The sequence below is a fragment of the Oncorhynchus gorbuscha genome, unplaced genomic scaffold (assembly GCF_021184085.1).
Source record: "Oncorhynchus gorbuscha isolate QuinsamMale2020 ecotype Even-year unplaced genomic scaffold, OgorEven_v1.0 Un_scaffold_606, whole genome shotgun sequence".
In the NCBI taxonomy this organism is placed as follows: domain Eukaryota; kingdom Metazoa; phylum Chordata; class Actinopteri; order Salmoniformes; family Salmonidae; genus Oncorhynchus; species Oncorhynchus gorbuscha.
This window is the reverse complement of record NW_025745733.1, coordinates 275,001-301,426: the sequence shown is the minus strand read 5'-3', so window position 1 is coordinate 301,426 and position 26,426 is coordinate 275,001. Positions and strand designations below refer to the sequence as shown.

Genomic DNA, 26,426 nt, shown 5'->3' with positions numbered 1-26,426 from the left:
GACAGAGAGAGAGAGAGAGAGAGAGAGAGAGAGAGAGAGAGAGAGAGAGAGAGAGAGAGAGAGAGAGAGAGAGAGAGAGAGAGAGAGAGAGAGAGAGAGAGCAGAGAGAGAGAGAGAGAGAGAGAGAGAGAGAGAGACAGAGAGAGAGAGAGAGAGAGAGAGAGAGAGAGAGAGAGAGAGAGAGAGAGAGAGAGAGAGAGAGAGAGAGAGAGAGAGAGAGGAGAGGGATAGAGTACCGCCTCAGCCTCCTCTCTTCCTCTCCTCTGTTGAGTTTCGCTGATGTCAGTGAGCCAGGCGATGTCATGTTGGTTTCTATTTACAGGGTTCTCGTTCCCTCTCTCTCTCTCTCTCTCTCTCTCTCTCTCTCTCTCTCTCTCTCTCTCTCTCTCTCTCTCTCTCTCTCTCTCTCTCTCTCTCTCTCTCTCTCTCTCTCTCTCTCTCTCCGACACTGATTCGAACGCACCACATATTTATATCCGCTGACACCGTGGAGTGATGCGCCGATGGAACAAACAACACAGGACAACACATCGTCCCGATTTCACGCATATTCCCTCTTATTCTGTCCTCGTCGCTTCCGATACGAAATGATGCACCTTTCAAACGATTCGCATCGCGTCGTCGCTACAACAATTCAATAACATCCCCCGCTCTCCGCCATTCCCTGTGGATGCTGCTGGTAGTATGGTGATGCGGGCGATAAAATAGACCTCCGTTTGGTGAAAGACTTGCGAGGCTTCGGGTCAAACGGGGAAGTGACGGGGTTCAGTTTAAAGGTAAGAGCAGTGCAAAGCAGATTCATGCTGGCCGGAGCACTGCAATGCTATTTATTTTTTGTTTAGCGGTGCGAGAGAGCGGGAGGGAGAGAGAGAGAGAGAGGACGAGAAGGGACGGGAGAATAGCCATCCCTTCCTTCGGTTAGCTTTTCTGCTGCCGCATCGCTTATTCCCGGTACAGCTCTATTACACCGATATGTGTCGCGTGCAGCACAAACCGAATATTGGACCGATCACAAGCAGAGTGAAATGGGTTTAATATCCGATCCGTTTGTAAAAGCCCAAGGCTAACGTCTGATGGTGAATCCTATAGCCTAGGTTACTGTCGGCAGTCATAGACACTATTTGATGACGGGAATGCTATTAATTGTATACTTGTCGATATGAATAATGATGCCGACTGCATCTGAAGGTTTTGACAATGAAGGATGCATAGAGTTTATTTTATCTGCGATGATTGTTGATCCGGAGCAAAACGTTCCACCTCTCAGCGTCGGCCATCGTTTTAAACTGTTTATGTTTGGCCTTGGTATCTTTATTCGGAGTAAAAACACGTCCTATTGTAACTCACTGCTGTGCTACTGTGCCATCGGCATTACGTAATATTGTAGGCTAGCCTAGTAAGGATGCTTGCTTAGATATAGGCCTCTGCCACTATAAACAACCGCTCTGTTCTATTTCCAGTGCAAGCCTGCCAAGGGAGTGTCGCCAAGTGTTCTGTGAATTATTCAAACGAAAAGAATGCTTTGTTTGCCCAGAAATCGTGTCTGTTTCAGTGCAGGCTATATTGTACATAAGAGCGAGGCTCTCCAACATCAAGCACGCAGGTTTTCAAACCCAGTAGTCTGCGGCTCAGCTATCTACATAAGAACTGCCCAGTGGTGTTTATCTACTCAGTCCCTTGAGTGACAGACAGGCAGGTCCATAGACAATGTGTTAAATAGATTTTTATTTAACCAGGTACGTTGACTGAGAACACAGTCTCATTCACAGGAACAACCTGGTGAATAGTGGAAGGGGAGATGAATGAGCCAATTGGAGGCCGGGGATGATTAGGTAGCCAATGATGGTATGAGGGCCAGATCACCCCCTCCCTCTCTGTTTACTGTATTAATTCTCTCTCTCTCCTCCTATCCAATGTTTACCATGTATTAATTCTCTCTCTCTCTCCTAGGTTCCCAATGTTTACCATGTATTAATTCTCTCTCTCTCCTCCTAGGTTCCCAATGTTTACCATGTATTAATTCTCTCTCTCTCTCCTAGGTTCCCAATGTTTACCATGTATTAATTCTCTCTCTCTCCTCCTAGGTTCCCAATGTTTACCATGTATTAATTCTCTCTCTCTCCTCCTAGGTTCCCAATGTTTACCATGTATTAATTCTCTCTCTCTCTCCCAATCTCCCAATGTTTACCATGTATTAATTCCATGTTTACCATGTATTATTCTCCTCCTAGGTTCCCAATGTTTACCATGTATTAATTCTCTCTCTCTCCCTCCTAGGTTCCCAATGTTTACCATGTATTAATTCTCTCTCTCTCCTCCTAGGTTCCCAATGTTTACCATGTATTAATTCTCTCTCCTCCTAGGTTCCCAATGTTTACCATGTATTAATTCTCTCTCTCTCCGATCCAATGTTTACCATGTATTAATTCTCTCTCTCTCCTCCTAGGTTCCCAATGTTTACCATGTATTAATTCTCTCTCTCTCCTCCTAGGTTCCCAATGTTGAATATGTCGACCCCCAGCGAGCTGAAGTCTCCGTGTGTCCCGAGAAACGGCATGGTCAAGCTCCCCCCTCAGCCCAACGGTCTGGGCAGCGCCAGCATCACCAAGGGCACGCCCGCCGCCAAGAACCGCCTGTGCCAGTCCTCCTCCGTGCCCGGCATCCTACCCCCGCCTTCCCTACCCTACCACCTGGACCCCCTCAACCCCCTGGGTCCCTCTCTCCTGGGTCCAGACCTGGACCACAGCGCCCTGACGGCCCTCAAACCCCCGCTGCGCCAGGTCCCCCTCACCTTCCCCAAGCCTCACCTTCCCCTCACCCTGCCTCTGGCCCTTCTGCCGCCCCTGGAGCGCCAGCTGGCCCTGGATGAGAAGCTGCTCAACAAGCTGCTGTGGTACTTCACCACGGCTGAGAAGTGTGTCCTGGCCCAGGTGTGTAGGACCTGGAGGAAAGTGCTGTACCAGTCTAAGTTCTGGGAGGGTGTCACGCCCATCCTCCACGCCAAGGAGCTGTACGCCCTGCTCCCTGGCGGAGACAAGGAGTTTGTCAGCCTGCAGGCCTTCGCTCTCAGGGGGTTCCAGGCGTTCTGTCTGGTGGGAGTTTCAGACCTGGACATTTGTGAGTTCATTGATAACTACCCCTTATCCAAGAAAGGGGTGAAGTCGGTCAGTCTGAAGAGGTCCACCATCACAGACGCAGGCCTGGAGGTGAGTCATTGTCATATATATATATACAGTGGGGCAAAAAAAGTATTTAGTCAGCCACCAATTGTGCAAGTTCTCCCACTTAAAAAGATGAGAGAGGCCTGTAATTTTCATCATAGGTACAAATAAATTCATTTAAAAAATCCTACAATGTGGTTTTCTGGATTTTTTCTCCCCTCATTTTGTCTGTCATAGTTGAAGTGTACCCATGATGAAAATTACAGGCCCCTCTCATCTTTTTAAGTGGGAGAACTTGCACAACTGGTGGCTGACTCAATACTTTTTGCCCCACTGTATTTACTGTCAGCGGGCTGTGACTCCAGGTCTGGACCCAGGAGAGAAACTGTGGTGGGCAAGGGACCCAGGAGAGAAGCTGTGGTGGGCAAGGGTCCCAGTAGGGAAGCTGTGGTGGGCAAGGGTCCCAGTAGGGAAGCTGTGGTGGGCAAGGGTCCCAGTAGGGAAGCTGTGGTGGGCAAGGGTCCCAGTAGGGAAGCTGTGGTAAGCAAGGCTCCAAGGAGAGAAGCTGTGGTGGGCAAGGGACCCAGGGGGGTTGAGGGCCGTCAGGGGGCTGTGACTCCAGGTCTCGACCCAGGAGAGAAGCTGTGGTGGGCAAGGGACCCAGGAGAGAAGCTGTGGTAGACTAGGGTCCCAGGGGGTTGAGGGCCATCAGGGGGCTGTGACTCCAGGTCTGGACCCAGGAGAGAAGCTGCGGTGGGCAAAGGTCCCAGGGGGTTGAGGGGTCCTGGTGGTAGGGTAGGGAAGGTGGGGATAGGATGCCGGGCACGGAGGTTCTTAAATAGTTACAGTCATGTGAACACAAACATGTCATTTAGCACAGCCTTTCTCCAACCTCTCCTTGGGGACAAGCCTGTCCATAGATTTAAACTATTCCACAGCTAGCAGCTGATTCAACTGGTCAACTAATCATCAGCTAATGATCAAGCCCTTGACTACTTCAATCAGGTGAGCTAGTTCACGGCTACAGTAAAACTGTGAAACGTCCGAGAGACCACGAGGAAAAAAGCGTGTAGTGTGTGTATGCAATTTCATATGCATGACCCCAGCGGGAATCAACAATGTGTACTCAATGTGTCCTACAGTACATGTAGCTTCCATTAGTCCTACAGTAGATGTAGCTTCCATTAGTCCTACAGTACATGTAGCTTCCATTAGTCCTACAGTAGATGTAGCTTCCATTAGTCCTACAGTACATGTAGCTTCCATTAGTCCTACAGTACATGTAGCTTCCATTAGTCCTACAGTACATGTAGCTTCCATTAGTCCTACAGTAGATGTAGCTTCCATTAGTCCTACAGTAGATGTAGCTTCCAGTAGTCCTACAGTACTTGTAGCTTCCATTAGTCCTACAGTAGATGTAGCTTCCATTAGTCCTACAGTAGATGTAGCTTCCATTAGTCCTACAGTAGATGTAGCTTCCATTAGTCCTACAGTAGATGTAGCTTCCATTAGTCCTACAGTACATGTAGCTTCCATTAGTCCTACAGTAGATGTAGCTTCCATTAGTCCTACAGTAGATGTAGCTTCCATTAGTCCTACAGTACATGTAGCTTCCATTAGTCCTACAGTACATGTAGCTTCCATTAGTCCTACAGTACATGTAGCTTCCATTAGTCCTACAGTACATGTAGCTTCCATTAGTCCTACAGTACTTGTAGCTTCCATTAGTCCTACAGTACATGTAGCTTCCATTAGTCCTACAGTAGATGTAGCTTCCATTAGTCCTACAGTAGATGTAGCTTCCATTAGTCCTACAGTACTTGTAGCTTCCATTAGCCCTACAGTAGATGTAGCTTCCATTAGTCCTACAGTACTTGTAGCTTCCATTAGTCCTACAGTAGATTGTAGCTTCCATTAGTCCTACAGTACATGTAGCTTCCATTAGTCCTACAGTCATGGGTTAAATTAGGCTTACTGTAGAGATGGCTTCAATCTCATTGCTGTCCAACAGTGATGCTGTGAAGTCCCTACTTACCCTGGTCCTACAGTAGTAGTGTCCATTAGGAATATGGGGTCTTTATTAGTCCTATAGTACCTTACTTTATAGTAATATAACACCTTACTTTATAGTAATATAACACCTTACTTTATAGTAATATAAACACCTTACTTTATAGTATAGTAATATAATCTCAATACTTTATAGTAATATAACACCTTACTTTATAGTAATATAACACCTTACTTTTTATAGTAATATAACACAATACTTTATAGTAATATAACACCTTACTTTATAGTAATATAACACAATACTTTATAGTAATATAACACCTTACTTTATAGTAATATAACACCTTACTTTATAGTAATATAACACCTTACTTTATAGTAATATAACACAATACTTTATAGTAATATAACACCTTACTTTATAGTAATATAACACCTTACTTTATAGTAATATAACACAATACTTTATAGTAATATAACACAATACTTTATAGTAATATAACACAATACTTTATAGTAATATAACACCTTACTTTATAGTAATATAACACCTTACTTTATAGTAATATAACACCTTACTTTATAGTAATATAACACAATACTTTATAGTAATATAACACCTTACTTTATAGTAATATAACACCTTACTTTATAGTAATATAACACAATACTTTATAGTAATATAACACAATACTTTATAGTAATATAACACCTTACTTTATAGTAATATAACACAATACTTTATAGTAATATAACACCTTACTTTATAGTAATATAACACCTTACTTTATAGTAATATAACACAATACTTTATAGTAATATAACACCTTACTTTATAGTAATATAACACAATACTTTATAGTAATATAACACAATACTTTATAGTAATATAACACCTTACTTTATAGTAATATAACACCTTACTTTATAGTAATATAACACCTTACTTTATAGTAATATAACACAATACTTTATAGTAATATAACACCTTACTTTATAGTAATATAACACAATACTTTATAGTAATATAACACACTTTATAGTAATATAACACAATTTTATAGTAATATAACACCTTACTTTATAGTAATATAACACCTTACTTTATAGTAATATAACACAATACTTTATAGTAATATAACACAATACTTTATAGTAATATAACACCTTACTTTATAGTAATATAACACAATACTTTATAGTAATATAACACAATACTTTATAGTAATATAACACCTTACTTTATAGTAATATATCACCTTACTTTATAGTAATATAACACAATACTTTATAGTAATATAACACAATACTTTATAGTAATATAACACAATACTTTATAGTAATATAACACAATACTTTATAGTAATATAACACAATACTTTATAGTAATATAACACAATACTTTATAGTAATATAACACCTTACTTTATAGTAATATAACACCTTACTTTATAGTAATATAACACAATACTTTATAGTAATATAACACAATACTTTATAGTAATATAACACCTTACTTTATAGTAATATAACACAATACTTTATAGTAATATAACACAATACTTTATAGTAATATAACACAATACTTTATAGTAATATAACACAATACTTTATAGTAATATAACACAATACTTTATAGTAATATAACACCTTACTTTATAGTAATATAACACCTTACTTTATAGTAATATAACACAATACTTTATAGTAATATAACACAATACTTTATAGTAATATAACACAATACTTTATAGTAATATAACACAATACTTTATAGTAATATAACACAATACTTTATAGTAATATAACACCTTACTTTATAGTAATATAACACAATACTTTATAGTAATATAACACCTTACTTTATAGGAATATAACGTAATACTTTATAGTAATATAACACAATACTTTATAGGAATATAACACAATACTTTATAGTAATATGACGTGTTACTTCGTAGTAATATAACGCAATACTTTATAGTAATATAACACCTTACTTTATAGTAATATAACGTAATACTTTATAGTAATATAACGTGTTACTTTATAGTAATATAACACAATACTTTATAGTAATATAACACCTTACTTTATGGTAATATAACACCTTACTTTATAGTAATGTAACGTGTTACTTTTGTTAATCCTCAGCATCAATATCAACACAATGCACTCCCTGAACTCAGGAAAGCCTGCCACCTCACCGCTGCGTAACCTAGTAACAGTCACCGGGCGAGCTGGATTCCGCTGTAGCTGGGCACCATGTCAACTAGGTCACCAGGGATCACATGGAATGTGGAATGTCACATCACATGACCTTGCTCACTGGTCACATGATCATGGGACAGAGAGAGGAGAGATATTCTATTGGAATGGTTAATGGTTAAGGTTAGTGTTTGAGGTTGGTGAGCTGGTCCTAGATCTGTGGAATGTTTATCCCCAGCAGGTAAACAATCGATAGAGTGAGTAGAATGAACATGAGTCTCTGTGAAACGTGAGATGTCACAGGAGTGCAGTGTGCTGTAAAATGCAATCCAACCATTGTCTGTTATAATAACAACAGCATAGCTGAGTTTCTGATCGTCTATGTAAACACGGCGTCACCGAGGGAGAAAAGGTTTGTTACAGTGACAATAGTCAACAATACACCCTGCTTGTCTGTGGTGGTGGTGTGAATATGGACTAGTGTGGTGGTGGTGTGAATATGGACTACTGTGGTGGTGGTGTGAATATGGACTACTGTGGTGGTGGTGTGAATATGGACTACTGTGGTGGTGGTGTGAATATGGACTACTGTGGTGGTGGTGTGAATATGGACTACTGTGGTGGTGGTGTGAATATGGACTACTGTGGTGGTGGTGTGAATATGGACTACTGTGGTGGTGGTGTGAATATGGACTACTGTGGTGGTGGTGTGAATATGGACTACTGTGGTGGTGGTGTGAATATGGACTACTGTGGTGGTGGTGTGAATATGGACTACTGTGGTGGTGGTGTGAGTATGGACTACTGTGGTGGTGGTGTGAATATGGACTACTGTGGTGGTGGTGTGAATATGGACTACTGTGGTGGTGGTGTGAGTATGGACTACTGTGGTGGTGGTGTGAATATGGACTACTGTGGTGGTGGTGTGAGTATGGACTACTGTGGTGGTGGTGTGAGTATGGACTACTGTGGTGGTGGTGTGAATATGGACTACTGTGGTGGTGGTGTGAATATGGACTACTGTGGTGGTGGTGTGAATATGGACTACTGTGGTGGTGGTGTGAATATGGACTACTGTGGTGGTGGTGTGAATATGGACTACTGTGGTGGTGGTGTGAGTATGGACTACTGTGGTGGTGGTGTGAATATGGACTACTGTGGTGGTGGTGTGAGTATGGACTACTGTGGTGGTGGTGTGAGTATGGACTACTGTGGTGGTGGTGTGAGTATGGACTACTGTGGTGGTGGTGTGAATATGGACTACTGTGGTGGTGGTGGTGTGAATATGGACTACTGTGGTGGTGGTGTGAATATGGACTACTGTGGTGGTGGTGTGAGTATGGACTACTGTGGTGTTGTGAGTATGGACTACTGTGGTGTTCTGAGTATGGACTACTGTGGTGTTGTTGTGAGTATGGACTACTGTGGTGGTGTTGTGAGTATGGACTACTGTGGTGGTGGTGTGAGTATGGACTACTGTGGTGGTGGTGTGAGTATGGACTACTGTGGTGGTGGTGTGAATATGGACTACTGTGGTGGTGGTGTGAGTATGGACTACTGTGGTGTTGTGAGTATGGACTACTGTGGTGTTGTGAGTATGGACTACTGTGGTGTTGTGAATATGGACTACTGTGGTGTTGTTGTTAGTATGGATTACTGTGGTGTTGTTGTGAGTATGGACTACTGTGGTGTTGTTGTGAGTATGGACTACTGTGGTGTTGTTGTGAGTATGGACTACTGTGGTGGTGTTGTGAGTATGGACTACTGTGGTGGTGTTGTGGTTGTGAATATGGACTACTGTGGTGTTGTTGTGAGTATGGACTACTGTGGTGGTGTTGTGAATATGGACTACTGTGGTGGTGGTGTGAGTATGGACTACTGTGGTGGTGGTGTGAGTATGGACTACTGTGGTGGTGTTGTGAGTATGGACTACTGTGGTGGTGGTGTGAGTATGGACTACTGTGGTGTTGTTGTTCATTAATAAATTCATAAAAAATCCAACAATGTGATTTTCTGGATTTTGTTTCTCATTTTGTCTGTCATAGTTGAAGTGTACCTATGATGAAAATTACAGGCCTCTCTCATCTTTTTAAGTGGGAGAACTTGCACAATTGGTGGCTGACTAAATACTTTTTTTGCCCCACTGTAATCTGCTGCGTGATTTATGTTGGAGTTTTTGTTAAAACCGAAGATTTAGTTACAGTGCGATTTAACAGGCCACATTCAACACAATTGTGAGGTTCAGTATTGGAGCCCCGGTTATTTAGAAGGTTGCCTCTGAGTTAGTTCATGGTGCAGAGGTCAAAGGGGAAACATGTCGGCCTTACAGTATATTGTGCACCTTATTGTCAGGGACATTGTTGTGGTTGTGTTGTTGATGAGATGAGCTGACGTTCAGAGTCACAGGAAGTTGTGTTGTCGATGAGATGAGCTGACGTTCAGAGTCACAGGAAGTGGTGTTGTTGATGAGATGAGCTGACGTTCAGAGTCACAGGAAGTTGTGTTGTTGATGAGATGAGCTGACGTTCAGAGTCACAGGAAGTGGTGTTGTTGATGAGATGAGCTGACGTTCAGAGTCACAGGAAGTGGTGTTGTCGATGAGATGAGCTGACGTTCAGAGTCACAGGAAGTTGTGTTGTTGATGAGATGAGCTGACGTTCAGAGTCACAGGAAGTGGTGTTGTTGATGAGATGAGCTGACGTTCAGAGTCACAGGAAGTGGTGTTGTCGATGAGATGAGCTGACGTTCAGAGTCACAGGAAGTGGTGTTGTTGATGAGATGAGCTGACGTTCAGAGTCACAGGAAGTTGTGTTGTTGATGAGATGAGCTGACGTTCAGAGTCACAGGAAGTGGTGTTGTTGATGAGATGAGCTGACGTTCAGAGTCACAGGAAGTGGTGTTGTCGATGAGATGAGCTGACGTTCAGAGTCACAGGAAGTGGTGTTGTCGATGAGATGAGCTGACGTTCAGAGTCACAGGAAGTGGTGTTGTCGATGAGATGAGCTGACGTTCAGAGTCACAGGAAGTTGTGTTGTCGATGAGATGACGTTCAGAGTCACAGGAAGTGGTGTTGTTGATGAGATGAGCTGACGTTCAGAGTCACAGGAAGTTGTGCTGTCGATGAGATGAGCTGACGTTCAGAGTCACAGGAAGTTGTGTTGTTGATGAGATGAGCTGACGTTCAGAGTCACAGGAAGTGGTGTTGTTGATGAGATGAGCTGACGTTCAGAGTCACAGGAAGTGGTGTTGTTGATGAGATGAGCTGACGTTCAGAGTCACAGGAAGTTGTGTTGTCGATGAGATGAGCTGACGTTCAGAGTCACAGGAAGTTGTGTTGTCGATGAGATGAGCTGACGTTCAGAGTCACAGGAAGTTGTGTTGTAGATGAGATGAGCTGACGTTCAGAGTCACAGGAAGTTGTGTTGTTGATGAGATGAGCTGACGTTCAGAGTCACAGGAAGTGGTGTTGTTGATGAGATGAGCTGACGTTCAGAGTCACAGGAAGTGGTGTTGTTGATGAGATGAGCTGACGTTCAGAGTCACAGGAAGTATGGTACCGGATGAGGCTCCTGGTCCGTAGTTTGAATATGACCATTGGAGGATAAACAGGCATTGAGTTGACTTAAATCACTTAGGCTTAGGATTCTATCCCCAATTGCACTTTGTCCACTATTGCACCATTTAAATGTAATGTTCCCACTTTAGCGGAGACTGCATTCACAGATAAACGCTGCATTTTGTCGGCTCAATGGGAAATTACCTTTAAATGTCTAGCGTGCTATACCTGGCATCTACTGCTGATCCGAGTGAGTCCTTAGAGTTACAGTGCCTTCAGAAAGTATTCAGACCCCTTGACTTTTTCCACATTTGTTATGTTATGTTACAGCCTTATTCTAAATTGTTATTTAAAAAAAAATCCTCATCAATCTACACACAATAGCCCGTAATGACTAATGGGGCGGCAGGGTAGCCTAGTGGTGAGAGCGTTGGACTAGTAACTGAAAGGTAGCAAGATCGAGTCCCCGAGCTGACGAGGTACAAATCTGTCGTTCTGCCCTTGAACAAGGCAGTTAACCCACTGTTCTTCATTGTAAATAAGAATGTGTTCTTAACGGACTTTCCTAGGTAAATAAAGGTCAAATAAAAAAAACAGCTTTTTAGAAATGTTTGCAAATGTATTCAAAAGTAAAAAACAGGAACCTTTTTTACATAAGTATTCAGAGCCTTTGCTATGAGACTCTACATAAGTATTCAGACCCTTTGCTATGAGACTCTACATCAGTATTCAGACCATTTGCTATGAGACTCTACATAAGTATTCAGACCCTTTGCTATGAGACTCTACATAAGTATTCAGACCATTTGCTATGAGACTCTACATAAGTATTCAGACCATTTGCTATGAGACTCGAAATTGAGCTCAGGTGCATCCTGTTTCCATTGATCATCCTTGAGATGTTTTCTACAACTTGATTGGAGTCCACCTGTGGTACATTCAGTTGATTGGTCATGATTTGAAAAAGCACACACCTTTCTATATAAAGTCCCAGAGTTGACAAGTGCATGTCAGAGTAAAAACCAAGCCATGAGGTCGAAGGAATTGTCCGTACAGCTCAGAGACAGGATTGTGTCGAGGCACAGATCTGGGGAAGGGTACCAAAACATTTCCGCGGCATTGAAGCTCCCCAAGAACACAGTGGCCTCCATCATTCTTAAATGGAAGAAGTTTGGAACCACCAAGACTCTTCCCAGGGCTGGCCGCCCGGCCAAACTGACCAATCGGGGAAGAAGGGCCTTGGTCAGGGAGGTGACCAAGAACCCGATGGTCACTCTGACAGAGCTCCGGAGTTCCTCTGTGGAGATGGGAGAATCATCTCTGCAGCGCTCCACCAATCAGGCCTGATTGGTAAAGTGGCCAGATGGAAGCCACTCCTCAGTAAAAGGCACATCACAGCCCGCTTGGAATTTGCCAAAATGCATCTAAAGGACTCTCAGACCGTGAGAAACAAGATTCTCTGATCTGATGAAACCAAGATTGAACTCTTTGGCCTGAATGCCAAGTGTCACATCTGGAGGAGACCTGGCACCATCCCTACAGTGAAGCATGGTGGTGGCAGCATCATGCTGTAGGAATGTTTTTTACCTGCAGGGACTGGGAGACTAGTCAGGATGGAGGCAAAGATCGAACAGAGCAAAGTACAGAGAGATCCTTGATGAAAACCTGCTCCAGAGCGCTGATTTTCAATACATTTGCGAAAAGTCTAAAAACCTGTTTTTGCTTCGTCATTATTGGATATTGTGATTGTATCAGAGATATATCAGAGTTGTATCAGTTATATCAGAGTTATATCAGAGTTATATCAGAGTTGTATCAGTTATATCAGAGTTATATCAGAGTTATATCAGAGTTATATCAGAGTTATATCAGTTATATCAGAGTTATATCAGAGTTATATCAGAGTTATATCAGAGTTGTATCAGTTATATCAGAGTTATATCAGAGTTGTATCAGTTATATCAGAGTTATATCAGTTATATCAGAGTTATATCAGAGTTATATCAGAGTTATATCAGAGTTATATCAGAGTTATATCAGAGTTATATCAGAGTTATATCAGAGTTGTATCAGAGTTATATCAGAGTTATATCAGAGTTATATCAGAGTTATATCAGAGTTATATCAGTTATATCAGAGTTATATCAGAGTTATATCAGTTATATCAGAGTTATATCAGAGTTATATCAGAGTTATATCAGAGTTATATCAGAGTTATATCAGTTATATCAGAGTTATATCAGAGTTATATCAGAGTTATATCAGAGTTATATCAGAGTTATATCAGAGTTATATCAGAGTTATATCAGTTATATCAGAGTTATATCAGAGTTATATCAGAGTTATATCAGTTATATCAGAGTTATATCAGAGTTATATCAGAGTTATATCAGAGTTATATCAGAGTTATATCAGAGTTATATCAGTTATATCAGAGTTATATCAGAGTTATATCAGAGTTATATCAGAGTTATATCAGAGTTATATCAGTTATATCAGAGTTATATCAGAGTTATATCAGAGTTATATCAGAGTTATATCAGTTATATCAGAGTTATATCAGAGTTATATCAGAGTTATATCAGAGTTATATCAGTTATATCAGAGTTATATCAGAGTTATATCAGAGTTGTATCAGAGTTATATCAGAGTTGTATCAGTTATATCAGAGTTATATCAGAGTTATATCAGCGTTATATCAGAGTTATATTAGAGTTATATCAGTTATATCAGAGTTATATCAGAGTTATATCAGAGTTGTATCAGAGTTATATCAGAGTTGTATCAGTTATATCAGTTATATCAGAGTTATATCAGAGTTGTATCAGAGTTGTATCAGAGTTGTATCAGAGTTGTATCAGTTATATCAGTTATATCAGAGTTATATCAGAGTTATATCAGTTATATCAGAGTTGTATCAGAGTTATATCAGTTATATCAGAGTTATATCAGAGTTATATCAGAGTTGTATCAGAGTTATATCAGAGTTGTATCAGAGTTATATCAGAGTTGTATCAGAGTTATATCAGAGTTGTATCAGAGTTGTATCAGTTATATCAGAGTTGTATCAGAGTTGTATCAGTTATATCAGAGTTGTATCAGAGTTATATCAGAGTTGTATCAGAGTTATATCAGAGTTGTATCAGTTATATCAGTTATATCAGAGTTGTATCAGAGTTGTATCAGAGTTGTATCAGAGTTGTATCAGAGTTGTATCAGTTATATCAGAGTTATATCAGAGTTATATCAGAGTTATATCAGAGTTATATCAGAGTTATATCAGAGTTATATCAGAGTTATATCAGTTATATCAGCGTTATATCAGAGTTGTATCAGAGTTGTATCAGAGTTGTATCAGTTATATCAGCGTTATATCAGAGTTGTATCAGTTATATCAGAGTTATATCAGAGTTGTATCAGAGTTATATCAGAGTTGTATCAGAGTTATATCAGAGTTATATCAGAGTTATATCAGAGTTATATCAGAGTTATATCAGTTATATCAGTTATATCAGAGTTATATCAGAGTTATATCAGAGTTATATCAGAGTTATATCAGAGTTATATCAGAGTTATATCAGAGTTATATCAGAGTTATATCAGAGTTGTATCAGAGTTGTATCAGTTATATCAGAGTTATATCAGAGTTATATCAGTTATATCAGAGTTGTATCAGTTATATCAGAGTTGTATCAGAGTTATATCAGATATCAGTTATATCAGTTGTATCAGTTATATCAGAGTTATATCAGAGTTATATCAGAGTTATATCAGAGTTGTATCAGTTATATCAGTTATATCAGAGTTATATCAGAGTTGTATCAGAGTTGTATCAGAGTTGTATCAGAGTTGTATCAGTTATATCAGTTATATCAGAGTTATATCAGAGTTGTATCAGTTATATCAGAGTTGTATCAGAGTTGTATCAGAGTTATATCAGTTATATCAGAGTTATATCAGAGTTGTATCAGTTATATCAGAGTTATATCAGAGTTGTATCAGTTATATCAGAGTTGTATCAGAGTTGTATCAGAGTTGTATCAGAGTTATATCAGAGTTGTATCAGTTATATCAGAGTTGTATCAGAGTTGTATCAGTTATATCAGTTATATCAGAGTTATATCAGAGTTGTATCAGAGTTGTATCAGAGTTGTATCAGAGTTATATCAGTTATATCAGAGTTATATCAGAGTTGTATCAGTTATATCAGAGTTGTATCAGAGTTATATCAGAGTTGTATCAGAGTTGTATCAGAGTTGTATCAGAGTTGTATCAGAGTTATATCAGAGTTGTATCAGTTATATCAGAGTTATATCAGAGTTATATCAGAGTTATATCAGAGTTATATCGTTGTAAACTCAGTGTGTATTCTCTGTGGTGTGTGTGTGTAGGTGATGCTGGATAGGTGTGTGTGTAGGTGATGCTGGATAGGTGTGTGTGTAGGTGATGCTGGATAGGTGTGTGTGTAGGTGATGCTGGATAGGTGTGTGTGTATTGTGTAATCTCAGTGTGTTCTCTGTGGTGTGTTTATTGTGTAAACTCAGTGTGTGTTCTCTGTGGTGTGTGTGTGTAGGTGATGCTGGATAGGTGTGTGTGTAGGTGATGCTGGATAGGCGTGTGTGTAGGTGATGCTGGATAGGTGTGTGTAGGTGATGCTGGATAGCGGTGTGTGTATTGTGTAATCTCAGTGTGTTGTCTGGTGTGTGTATTGTGTAAACTCAGTGTGTGTTCTCTGTGGTGTGTGTGTAGGTGATGCTGGATAGGTGTGTGTGTAGGTGATGCTGGATAGGTGTGTGTGTAGGTGATGCTGGATAGGTGTGTGTAGGTGATGCTGGATAGGTGTGTGTGTGTGTATTGTGTAAACTCAGTGTGTTGTCTGTGGTGTGTGTAGGTGATGCTGGATAGGTGTGTGTGTGTATTGTGTAATCTCAGTGTGTTGTCTCTGGTGTGTGTAGGTGATGCTGGATAGGTGTGTGTAGGTGATGCTGGATAGCGGTGTGTGTATTGTGTAATCTCAGTGTGTTGTCTGTGGTGTGTGTAGGTGATGCTGGATAGGTGTGTGTGTGTATTGTGTAATCTCAGTGTGTTGTCTCTGGTGTGTGTAGGTGATGCTGGATAGCGGTGTGTGTATTGTGTAATCTCAGTGTGTTGTCTGGTGTGTGTAGGTGATGCTGGAACAGATGCAGGGTCTGATGCACCTGGAGTTGGCCGGTTGTAATGACTTCACGGAGGCCGGTCTGTGGTCCAGCCTGAACGCACGGCTCACCTCGCTCAGCGTCAGCGACTGTATCAACGTAGCAGACGACGCCATTGCTGCCATCTCACAGCTACTGCCCAACCTGTCAGAGCTCAGCCTGCAGGCCTACCACGTAACCGACACAGCCATGGCTTATTTCACAGCCAAACAGGTAGGTTACAATCCTACACTGTTATAGAGAGCACACAGCTACTGCCCAACCTGTCAGAGCTCAAGCCTGCAGGCCTACCACACAGCTACTGCCCAACCTGTCAGAGCTCAGCCTGCAGGCCTACCACTACACTGTTATAGAGAGCACACAGCTACTGCCCAACCTGTCAGAGCTCAGCCTGCAGGCCTACCACTACACTGTTATAGAGAGCACACAGCTACTGCCCAACCTGTCAGAGCTCAGCCTGCAGGCCTACCACTACACTGTTATAGAGAGCACACAGCTACTGCCCAACCTGTCAGAGCTCAGCCTGCAGGCCTACCACTACACTGTTATAGAGAGCACACAGCTACTGCCCAACCTGTCAGAGCTCAGCCTGCAGGCCTACCACTACACTGTTATAGAGAGCACACAGCTACTGCCCAACCTGTCAGAGCTCAGCCTGCAGGCCTACCACTACACTGTTATAGAGAGCACACAGCTACTGCCCAACCTGTCAGAGCTCAGCCTGCAGGCCTACCACTACACTGTTATAGAGAGCACACAGCTACTGCCCAACCTGTCAGAGCTCAGCCTGCAGGCCTACCACTACACTGTTATAGAGAGCACACAGCTACTGCCCAACCTGTCAGAGCTCAGCCTGCAGGCCTACCACTACACTGTTATAGAGAGCACACAGCTACTGCCCAACCTGTCAGAGCTCAGCCTGCAGGCCTACCACTACACTGTTATAGAGAGCACACAGCTACTGCCCAACCTGTCAGAGCTCAGCCTGCAGGCCTACCACTACACTGTTATAGAGAGCACACAGCTACTGCCCAACCTGTCAGAGCTCAGCCTGCAGGCCTACCACTACACTGTTATAGAGAGCACACAGCTACTGCCCAACCTGTCAGAGCTCAGCCTGCAGGCCTACCACTACACTGTTATAGAGAGCACACAGCTACTGCCCAACCTGTCAGAGCTCAGCCTGCAGGCCTACCACTACACTGTTATAGAGAGCACACAGCTACTGCCCAACCTGTCAGAGCTCGGCCTGCAGGCCTACCACACAGCTACTGCCCAACCTGTCAGAGCTCAGCCTGCAGGCCTACCACACAGCTACTGCTCAACCTGTCAGAGCTCAGCCTGCAGGCCTACCACACAGCTACTGCTCAACCTGTCAGAGCTCAGCCTGCAGGCCTACCACGCAGCTACTGGTACACACACACGTCTTCACTTCCCCCTCTCCCCGTCCTCTCTGTAGGCCCGCAGATCAGTTCCCCTACCGGCTGGAGGGGCCCCCATTGATCATAAATGTCATGTAAAAAAAAAAGTAGAATTTCGTGAAATTAGTTATAAAATTGGAAAATCTTCTCTCCGCTCCCGTGGAAAAATGTGTAGAACTGCAGGAAATTGACCTGTTTTTCCTTCACGGTCAAGAGAGGGGTCACTGAAAGGCTCATGATGATGAGTTCAGATTACTGTGGTCCTCTCATGATGACTTCAGATTACTGTGGTCCTCTCATGATGAGTTCAGATTACTGTGGTCCTCTCATGATGAGTTCAGATTACTGTGGTCCTCTCATGATGATGAGTTCAGATTACTGTGGTCCTCTCATGATGAGTTCAGATTACTGTGGTCCTCTCATGATGATGAGTTCAGATTACTGTGGTCCTCTCATGATGAGTTCAGATTACTGTGGTCCTCTCATGATGATGAGTTCAGATTACTGTGGTCCTCTCATGATGAGTTCAGATTACTGTGGTCCTCTCATGATGATGAGTTCAGATTACTGTGGTCCTCTCATGATGATGAGTTCAGATTACTGTGGTCCTCTCATGATGAGTTCAGATTACTGTGGTCCTCTCATGATGATGAGTTCAGATTACTGTGGTCCTCTCATGATGACTTCAGATTACTGTGGTCCTCTCATGATGACTTCAGATTACTGTGGTCCTCTCATGATGATGAGTTCAGATTACTGTGGTCCTCTCATGATGAGTTCAGATTACTGTGGTCCTCTCATGATGATGAGTTCAGATTACTGTGGTCCTCTCATGATGAGTTCAGATTACTGTGGTCCTCTCATGATGATGAGTTCAGATTACTGTGGTCCTCTCATGATGACTTCAGATTACTGTGGTCCTCTCACGATGACTTCAGATTACTGTGGTCCTCTCATGATGAGTTCAGATTACTGTGGTCCTCTCATGATGATGAGTTCAGATTACTGTGGTCCTCTCATGATGATGAGTTCAGATTACTGTGGTCCTCTCACGATGAGTTCAGATTACTGTGGTCCTCTCACGATGAGTTCAGATTACTGTGGTCCTCTCATGATGACTTCAGATTACTGTGGTCCTCTCATGATGAGTTCAGATTACTGTGGTCCTCTCATGATGATGAGTTCAGATTACTGTGGTCCTCTCATGATGAGTTCAGATTACTGTGGTCCTCTCATGATGATGAGTTCAGATTACTGTGGTCCTCTCATGATGATGAGTTCAGATTACTGTGGTCCTCTCATGATGACTTCAGATTACTGTGGTCCTCTCATGATGAGTTCAGATTACTGTGGTCCTCTCATGATGATGAGTTCAGATTACTGTGGTCCTCTCATGATGAGTTCAGATTACTGTGGTCCTCTCATGATGATGACTTCAGATTACTGTGGTCCTCTCATGATGAGTTCAGATTACTGTGGTCCTCTCACGATGAGTTCAGATTACTGTGGTCCTCTCACGATGAGTTCAGATTACTGTGGTCCTCTCATGATGAGTTCAGATTACTGTGGTCCTCTCATGATGACTTCAGATTACTGTGGTCCTCTCATGATGATGAGTTCAGATTACTGTGGTCCTCTCATGATGACTTCAGATTACTGTGGTCCTCTCATGATGACTTCAGATTACTGTGGTCCTCTCATGATGACTTCAGATTACTGTGGTCCTCTCATGATGACTTCAGATTACTGTGGTCCTCTCACGATGACTTCAGATTACTGTGGTCCTCTCATGATGAGTTCAGATTACTGTGGTCCTCTCATGATGAGTTCAGATTACTGTGGTCCTCTCATGATGAGTTCAGATTACTGTGGTCCTCTCATGATGAGTTCAGATTACTGTGGTCCTCTCATGATGATGAGTTCAGATTACTGTGGTCCTCTCATGATGATTACTGTGGTCCTCTCATGATGAGTTCAGATTACTGTGGTCCTCTCACGATGAGTTCAGATTACTGTGGTCCTCTCATGATGAGTTCAGATTACTGTGGTCCTCTCACGATGAGTTCAGATTACTGTGGTCCTCTCATGATGACTTCAGATTACTGTGGTCCTCTCATGATGAGTTCAGATTACTGTGGTCCTCTCATGATGATGACTTCAGATTACTGTGGTCCTCTCATGATGAGTTCAGATTACTGTGGTCCTCTCATGATGATGAGTTCAGATTACTGTGGTCCTCTCATGATGAGTTCAGATTACTGTGGTCCTCTCATGATGAGTTCAGATTACTGTGGTCCTCTCACGATGAGTTCAGATTACTGTGGTCCTCTCATGATGATGAGTTCAGATTACTGTGGTCCTCTCATGATGAGTTCAGATTACTGTGGTCCTCTCATGATGAGTTCAGATTACTGTTCATGATGAGTTCAGATTACTGTGGTCCTCTCATGATGATGAGTTCAGATTACTGTGGTCCTCTCATGATGACTTCAGATTACTGTGGTCCTCTCATGATGATGACTTCAGATTACTGTGGTCCTCTCATGATGAGTTCAGATTACTGTGGTCCTCTCATGATGAGTTCAGATTACTGTGGTCCTCTCATGATGAGTTCAGATTACTGTGGTCCTCTCATGATGAGTTCAGATTACTGTGGTCCTCTCATGATGATGAGTTCAGATTACTGTGGTCCTCTCATGATGAGAGTTCAGATTACTGTGGTCCTCTCATGATGAGACTTCAGATTACTGTGGTCCTCTCATGATGATGAGTTCAGATTACTGTGGTCCTCTCAGATTACTGTGGTCCTCTCATGATGAGTTCAGATTACTGTGGTCCTCTCATGATGAGAGTTCAGATTACTGTGGTCCTGTGGTCCTCATGATGAGTTCAGATTACTGTGGTCCTCTCATGATGAGTTCAGATTACTGTGGTCCTCTCATGATGACTTCAGATTACTGTGGTCCTCTCATGATGATGAGTTCAGATTACTGTGGTCCTCTCATGATGACTTCAGATTACTGTGGTCCTCTCATGATGATGAGTTCAGATTACTGTGGTCCTCTCATGATGATGAGTTCAGATTACTGTGGTCCTCTCATGATGATGAGTTCAGATTACTGTGGTCCTCTCATGATGATGAGTTCAGATTACTGTGGTCCTCTCATGATGATGAGTTCAGATTACTGTGGTCCTCTCATGATGATGAGTTCAGATTACTGTGGTCCTCTCATGATGAGTTCAGATTACTGTGGTCCTCTCATGAGTTCAGATTACTGAGTCCTCTCAGATGATGAGTTCTGTGGTCCTCTCATGATGACTTCAGATTACTGTGGTCCTCTCATGATGATGACTTCAGATTACTGTGGTCCTCTCATGATGACTTACTGTGATTATGAGTTCTTACTGTGGTCCTCTCATGATGACTTCAGATTACTGTGGTCCTCTCATGATGATGAGTTCAGATTACTGTGGTCCTCTCATGATGATGACTTCAGATTACTGTGGTCCTCTCATGATGAGTTCAGATTACTGTGGTCCTCTCATGATGATGAGTTCAGATTACTGTGGTCCTCTCATGATGATGAGTTCAGATTACTGTGGTCCTCTCATGATGATGAGTTCAGATTACTGTGGTCCTCTCATGATGATGAGTTCAGATTACTGTGGTCCTCTCATGATGATGAGTTCAGATTACTGTGGTCCTCTCATGATGACTTCAGATTACTGTGGTCCTCTCATGATGAGTTCAGATTACTGTGGTCCTCTCATGATGATGAGTTCAGATTACTGTGGTCCTCTCATGATGATGAGTTCAGATTACTGTGGTCCTCTCATGATGACTTCAGATTACTGTGGTCCTCTCACGATGACTTCAGATTACTGTGGTCCTCTCATGATGAGTTCAGATTACTGTGGTCCTCTCATGATGACTTCAGATTACTGTGGTCCTCTCATGATGATGAGTTCAGATTACTGTGGTCCTCTCATGATGATGAGTTCAGATTACTGTGGTCCTCTCATGATGATGAGTTCAGAGATATAATCCTAAACCTCATTCTCTCCCTCTCTCCCTCTCTCCCTCTCTCCTCTCTCTCTCTCTCTCTCTCTCTCTCTCTCTCTGTCTCTCTCTCTCTCTCTCTGTCTCTCTCTCTCTCTCTCTCTCTCTCTCTCTGTCTCTCTCTCTGATCTTCTCTCTCTCTCTCTCTCTGTCTCTCTCTCTCTCTCTCTCTGTCTCTCTCTCTCTCTCTGTCTCTCTCTCTCTCTCTCTCTCTCTCTCTCTCTCTCTCTCTCTCTCTCTCTCTCTCTCTCTCTCTCTCTCTCTCTCTGTCTCTCTCTCTCTCTCTCTCTCTCTCTCTCTCTGTCTCTCTCTCTCTCTCTCTCTCTCTCTCTCTCTCTCTCTCTCTCTCTCTCTCTCTCTCTCTCTCTGTCTCTCTCTCTCTCTCTCTCTCTCTCTCTCTCTCTCTCTCTCTCTCTCTCTCTCTCTCTCTCTCTCTCTCTCTCTCTCTCTCTCTGTCTCTCTCTCTCTCTCTCTCTCTCTCTCTCTCTCTCTCTCTCTCTCTCTCTCTCTCTCTCTCTCTCTCTCTCTCTCTCTCTCTCTCTCTCTCTGTCTCTGTCTCTCTCTCTCTCTCTCTCTCTCTCTCTCTCTCTCTCTCTCTCTCTCTCTCTCTCTCTCTCTCTCTCTCTCTCTCTCTCTCTCTCTCTCTGTCTCTGTCTCTGTCTCTGTCTCTGTCTCTCTCTCTCTCTCTCTCTCTCTCTCTCTCTCTCTCTCTCTCTCTCTCTCTCTCTCTCTCTCTCTCTCTCTCTCTCTCTCTCTCTCTCTCTCTCTCTCTCTCTCTCTCTCTCTCTCTCTCTCCCCCTGTCTCCCTCCCTCCCTCCCTCCCTCCTTCCTCAGGGCTACACCACTCACACGCTGCGTCTCCACTCGTGTTGGGAGATCACCAACCATGGTGTGGTTAACATGGTCCACAGCCTGCCCAACCTCACGGCTCTGAGCCTGTCAGGCTGCTCTAAAATCACGGATGACGGGGTGGAGCTGGTAGCAGAGAACCTGAGGAAGCTGCGGAGCCTGGACCTCTCCTGGTGCCCACGCATCACTGACATGGCCCTGGAGTACATTGCCTGTGACCTCCACAAACTAGAGGAGCTGGTACTGGACAGGTGAGAGCGGAGTGTAGTAGAGTATAGTAGTGTGTATTATAGTAGTGTGTAGTATAGTAGAGTATAGTAGTGTGTAGTATAGTAGAGTATAGTAGTGTGTAGTATAGTAGTGTGTATTATAGTAGTGTGTAGTATAGTAGAGTATAGTAGTGTGTAGTATAGTAGAGTATAGTAGTGTGTAGTATAGTAGTGTGTAGTATAGTAGTGTGTAGTATAGTAGAGTATAGTAGTGTGTAGTATAGTAGAGTATAGTAGTGTGTAGTATAGTAGTGTGTAGTATAGTAGAGTATAGTAGTGTGTAGTATAGTAGAGTATAGTAGTGTGTAGTATAGTAGTGTGTAGTATAGTAGTGTGTAGTATAGTAGAGTATAGTAGTGTGTAGTATAGTAGAGTATAGTAGTGTGTAGTATAGTAGTGTGTAGTATAGTAGAGTATAGTAATGTGTAGTATAGTAGTGTGTCGTATAGTAGAGTATAGTAGTGTGTAGTATAGTAGTGTGTATTATAGTAAGGTATCGGGTGTAGTATAGTAGTGTGGTGTATAGCAGGTAGTAGTATAGTGTGTGTGGTGGGGGGGTCACTCTCTTTCTCTGTCTCCCTCCCCCCCATCTCTATCTCTCTCTCTCTCTCTCTCTCCCCCCCCTCTCTCTCCAGATGTGTGAGGATTACAGATACAGGTCTAGGTTACCTGTCCACCATGTCTTCTTTGAGGAGTCTCTACCTACGCTGGTGTTGTCAGGTACAGTATACACTAGACCCTTACACCAGGGATCATCAACTAGATTCAGACAGGAACATAATTACAAATTATTTGTAGACTGAAAATTGACCTCAAGAAGCTCAAACAGATATGATATTGGACTAAAACACAATCATTTCAAACCTTTGTAAGAATCACATACACTTAGTGGCCAGTTTATTAGTACCTGGTCGGACGCTTTGCTTCCAGAACAGCCTGAATTCTTTGGGGTATGGAAACGTTGCTCAATTGGTATCATTTCAAACCTTTGTAAGAATCACATACACTTAGTGGCCAGTTTATTCGTACCTGGTCGGACGCTTTGCTTCCAGAACAGCCTGAATTCTTTGGGGTATGGAAACGTTGCTCAATTGGTATCATTTCAAACCTTTGTAAGAATCACATACACTTAGTGGCCAGTTTATTAGGTACACCCATCTAGTACCTAGTCGGACGCTTTGCTTTCAGAACAGCCTGAATTCTTTGGGGTATGGAAACGTTGCTCAATTGGTATCATTTCAAACCTTTGAAAGAATCACATACACTTAGTGGCCAGTTTATTAGGTACACCCATCTAGTACCTAGTCGGACACTTTGCTTTCAAAACAGCCTGAATTCTTCGGGGCATGGAAACGTTGCTCAATTGGTATCATTTCAAACCTTTGTAAGAATCACATACACTTAGTGGCCAGTTTATTAGGTACACCCATCTAGTACCTAGTCGGACACTTTGCTTTCAAAACAGCCTGAATTCTTCGGGGCATGGAAACGTTGCTCAATTGGTATCATTTCAAACCTTTGTAAGAATCACATACACTTAGTGGCTAGTTTATTAGGTACACCTGGTCGGACGCTTTGCTTCCAGAACAGCCTGAATTCTTTGGGGGTATGGAAACGTTGCTCAATTGGTATAATTTCAAACCTTTGTAAGAATCACATACACTTAGTGGCCAGTTTATTAGGTACACCCATCTAGTACCTAGTCGGACACTTTGCTTTCAAAACAGCCTGAATTCTTCGGGGCATGGAAACGTTGCTCAATTGGTATCATTTCAAACCTTTGTAAGAATCACATACACTTAGTGGCCAGTTTATTAGGTACACCCATCTAGTACCTAGTCGGACACTTTGCTTTCAAAACAGCCTGAATTCTTCGGGGCATGGAAACGTTGCTCAATTGGTATCATTTCAAACCTTTGTAAGAATCACATACACTTAGTGGCCAGTTTATTAGTACCTGGTCGGACGCTTTGCTTCCAGAACAGCCTGAATTCTTTGGGGTATGGAAACTTTGCTCAATTGGTATCATTTCAAACCTTTGTAAGAATCACATACACTTAGTGGCCAGTTTATTCGTACCCGGTCGGACGCTTTGCTTCCAGAACAGCCTGAATTCTTTGGGGTATGGAAACGTTGCTCAATTGGTATCATTTCAAACCTTTGTAAGAATCACATACACTTAGTGGCCAGTTTATTCGTACCCGGTCGGACGCTTTGCTTCCAGAACAGCCTGAATTCTTTGGGGTATGGAAACGTTGCTCAATTGGTATCATTTCAAACCTTTGTAAGAATCACATACACTTAGTGGCCAGTTTATTAGTACCTGGTCGGACGCTTTGCTTCCAGAACAGCCTGAATTCTTTGGGGTATGGAAACGTTGCTCAATTGGTATCATTTCAAACCTTTGAAAGAATCACATACACTTAGTGGCCAGTTTATTAGGTACACCCATCTAGTACCTAGTCGGACCCTTTTCTTTCAGAACAGCCTGAATTCTTCGGGAATGGAAACGTTGCTCAATTGGTATCAAGGGACCTAACGTGCGCCAGTAAAACATTCCCCACACCAGTACACCACCACCACCATCAGCCTGTACCGTTGACACCAGGCAGGATGTGGTCATGGACTCACTCTGCTTACGCCCAATCCTGACTCTGCCATCAGCATGATGTAACAGGAAGTCGGATTCAGGCAATGTTTTTCCTCTCTCCAGTTGTCCAGTGTTGGTGATCGCGTGCCCACTTCTCTGCCCACTTTCTGTTTGTAGCTGATAGGAGTGGAACCCGGTGTGGTCGTCTGCTGCAACAGCCAATCCGTGACAGAGATCGACGAGATGTCCGTTCTGAGATGTCGTTCTGCACACCACTGTTGTACAGCGCCATTATTTGGCTGTTTGTGGGTCACCTGTCAACTTGCATGATTCTTGCCGTTCTCTTTCATCAATTAGTTGTTCTCGCCCAAAGGACAGCCGCTGACAGTTGTTTTGCTTTTTGTCGCACCATTCTCGGTAAACCCTAGACACTGTCGTGCTTTTTGTGGCACTATTCTCGGCAAACCCTAGACACGGTCGTGCTTTTTGTGGCACCGTTCTCGGTAAACCCTAGACACGGTCCTGCTTTTTGTCGCACCATTCTCGGTAAACCCTAGACACGGTCGTGCTTTTTGTGGCACTATTCTCGGTAAACCCTAGACACGGTCGTGCTTTTTGTGGCACCATTCTCGGTAAACCCTAGAGACGGTCCTGCTTTTTGTCGCACCATTCTCGGTAAACCCTAGACACGGTCGTGCGTGAAAAAAGCCCAGGAAGCCGGATGTTTCTGAGATACAGGAATCGACGATCATACCACGTTCGAAATCGCTTAAATCACATGTTTTAAGGCCATTATCATTTTCAATCAAACAGTAACTGAATGCCTTGATGCCTGTCTGCCTGCTTTATATAACAAGCCACGACCACGTGACTCACTGTCTGTAGGAGCGAACCATTTTGGTGGGACCTAATAAACTGGACCAAATACACTGGGAATAAGTAGATTTACTAAATTAAAATAAATTGGAGCTGCTTTGTGTTTTTACAGTCTTTTATGCCAAACAATAAAACATAAATGAAAAAGTTTTTGTTAAGTTGGGGCCCTACACCCTACACACTAAACCCTTTATACTAATACCCTAGACCCTAGACCCTACACACTAA

The 26,426-nt window shown here is 42.5% G+C and overlaps 1 protein-coding gene across 1 annotated transcript in view; it reads left to right on the top strand.

The window, feature by feature from the left end:
• The first annotated feature begins 377 nt into the window (after window positions 1-377).
• LOC124019472 (F-box/LRR-repeat protein 16-like) overlaps window positions 378-26,426 on the top strand; it is a 39,681-nt gene continuing 13,632 nt past the window's right edge. The window contains exons 1-5 of the mRNA XM_046334817.1: window positions 378-776; window positions 2,492-3,206; window positions 16,104-16,346; window positions 22,449-22,714; window positions 23,368-23,452. Coding sequence (XP_046190773.1) covers window positions 2,499-3,206; window positions 16,104-16,346; window positions 22,449-22,714; window positions 23,368-23,452 — 1,302 coding nt within the window. The 5' untranslated portion in view covers window positions 378-776; window positions 2,492-2,498. The remainder of the gene's footprint in view (window positions 777-2,491; window positions 3,207-16,103; window positions 16,347-22,448; window positions 22,715-23,367; window positions 23,453-26,426) is intronic.